The sequence below is a fragment of the Merops nubicus genome, unplaced genomic scaffold, assembly GCF_000691845.1.
Source record: "Merops nubicus isolate BGI_N331 unplaced genomic scaffold, ASM69184v1 scaffold48892, whole genome shotgun sequence".
Classification (NCBI taxonomy): domain Eukaryota; kingdom Metazoa; phylum Chordata; class Aves; order Coraciiformes; family Meropidae; genus Merops; species Merops nubicus.
Window position 1 is genome coordinate 379 of NW_008596493.1, and position 1,311 is coordinate 1,689.

Below are 1,311 nucleotides of genomic sequence, written 5' to 3' on the forward strand. Positions count from 1 at the left end.
CCTGGTCCCCTCTTCTGCAGGGGCTGGGAGACAGGAGCGCGGTCCCCCCTGCAGTGGCAGCGGGTGCGGTGGGGTTCTGTGCCTTGCACACAGAGGGACTCAGCCCTGTGTCCTAGGGGAGGGGGGACTTGGGAGGGGGTCTGTGGAAACGGAGCCAGCAGCACAGACAGCATCGCCCAGGGAGAGCAGCCCCACGGGCAGGGCGAGGAGGGCGCACGAAGCCGGGGGGCGCGGGGGAAGGCGAGAGGGGAGCGCTCCTCGCCATCACTGCGGCAGTGCCTTCAGGATGGCGTTCACCTCCTCGGCCACGGCCGTCAGCGCAAACTCAAACTGGTCCTGGGGGAGCAGAGGAGAGGGCCACGAGTGTCCCCGCCAGCCTGGCACTGGAGGCTGCGTGCACTCAGGGAGGGAGGGAAGCCCCAGTTTTGGGGGTACCTTGGTCTGCACCATGCCAGGCCGCTGGTCCCGGATGTGCTCCAGTGTAGCAGCTATGTCTATCTCTTTCACCCCTAGGGCAGAGTGGGAGAAGGGTGAGGAAGGACAGGGGGGCCGCAGGCTGAGCACATGGCCCTGCTCACCCCAGAGAGGGCAGAAGCAGTGCTGTCCTGCCCCTACCTTTGGCCATTCGGTTCAGGACCATGTCGACGAGGATGTAGGTCCCAGTCCTGCCCGCACCATCACTGCAAGACACGGATGCTTGCACCACAGGCCTGGGCTCTAGGGACTGGTCCTGGCCAGCAGGTCCCAGTCTCACAGCTACCCCTCAGCCCCTACCCACCCTGCAGCCCTGGTGGTACCTGCAGTGCACGATAATAGGGCAGGAGCGACCCCGGTAGCACTTGTTCACCTTCCTGCAAGGACAAGAGGGAGCAGGTCAGTGCCCTGTCATGCTGGGGACAAGGCTGTGCTAGGTGGCCCTTGCTGTGCTGAGCTGGGAGGGGTGGGGGGACAGCAGGCACCCCATGACATGGCCCTGGCGGCCTGGCAGACGCTTGCTTCTGCTTCCCCAGTGATGCTGGGTACGGGATGGGGACCGTGGGAAGAAAGGGGCTGGGGCAGGGAGAGGAGCCCAGCTCCTCGTGTGCCCAGCCCAGGCAGGGAGCAGTGGCAGGACCCCCAGTGGAGCAGCTCTGGTCCGGTGGGGCGCGAAGCTGGGGGCCAGGTGCCGGCGGGGCTCCCGGCATGCTCCATGCAGCAGGCACGGCTGCCAACGATCACTTTTGTGACTATGCAACTGGAGCCAGATTACTAGCTGCAAATCACAAAAATGACGCCGGCAGCTGCGAGAGAGAGACAGAGACAGACAGAGAG

The 1,311-nt window shown here is 65.2% G+C and overlaps 1 protein-coding gene across 1 annotated transcript; it reads right to left on the reverse strand.

Moving 5' to 3' along the window:
* Positions 1 to 238: 238 nt before the first annotated feature.
* Positions 239 to 851, reverse strand: LOC103769207 (receptor-type tyrosine-protein phosphatase-like N; the record flags this gene model as incomplete). The annotated part of the gene is made up of 4 exons (XM_008936383.1): positions 239 to 336; positions 436 to 509; positions 616 to 680; positions 798 to 851. Coding segments are annotated over 4 exons (265 nt in total), but the record flags the coding sequence as incomplete, so codon positions are not given.
* Between the last annotated feature and the right edge of the window lie 460 nt (positions 852 to 1,311).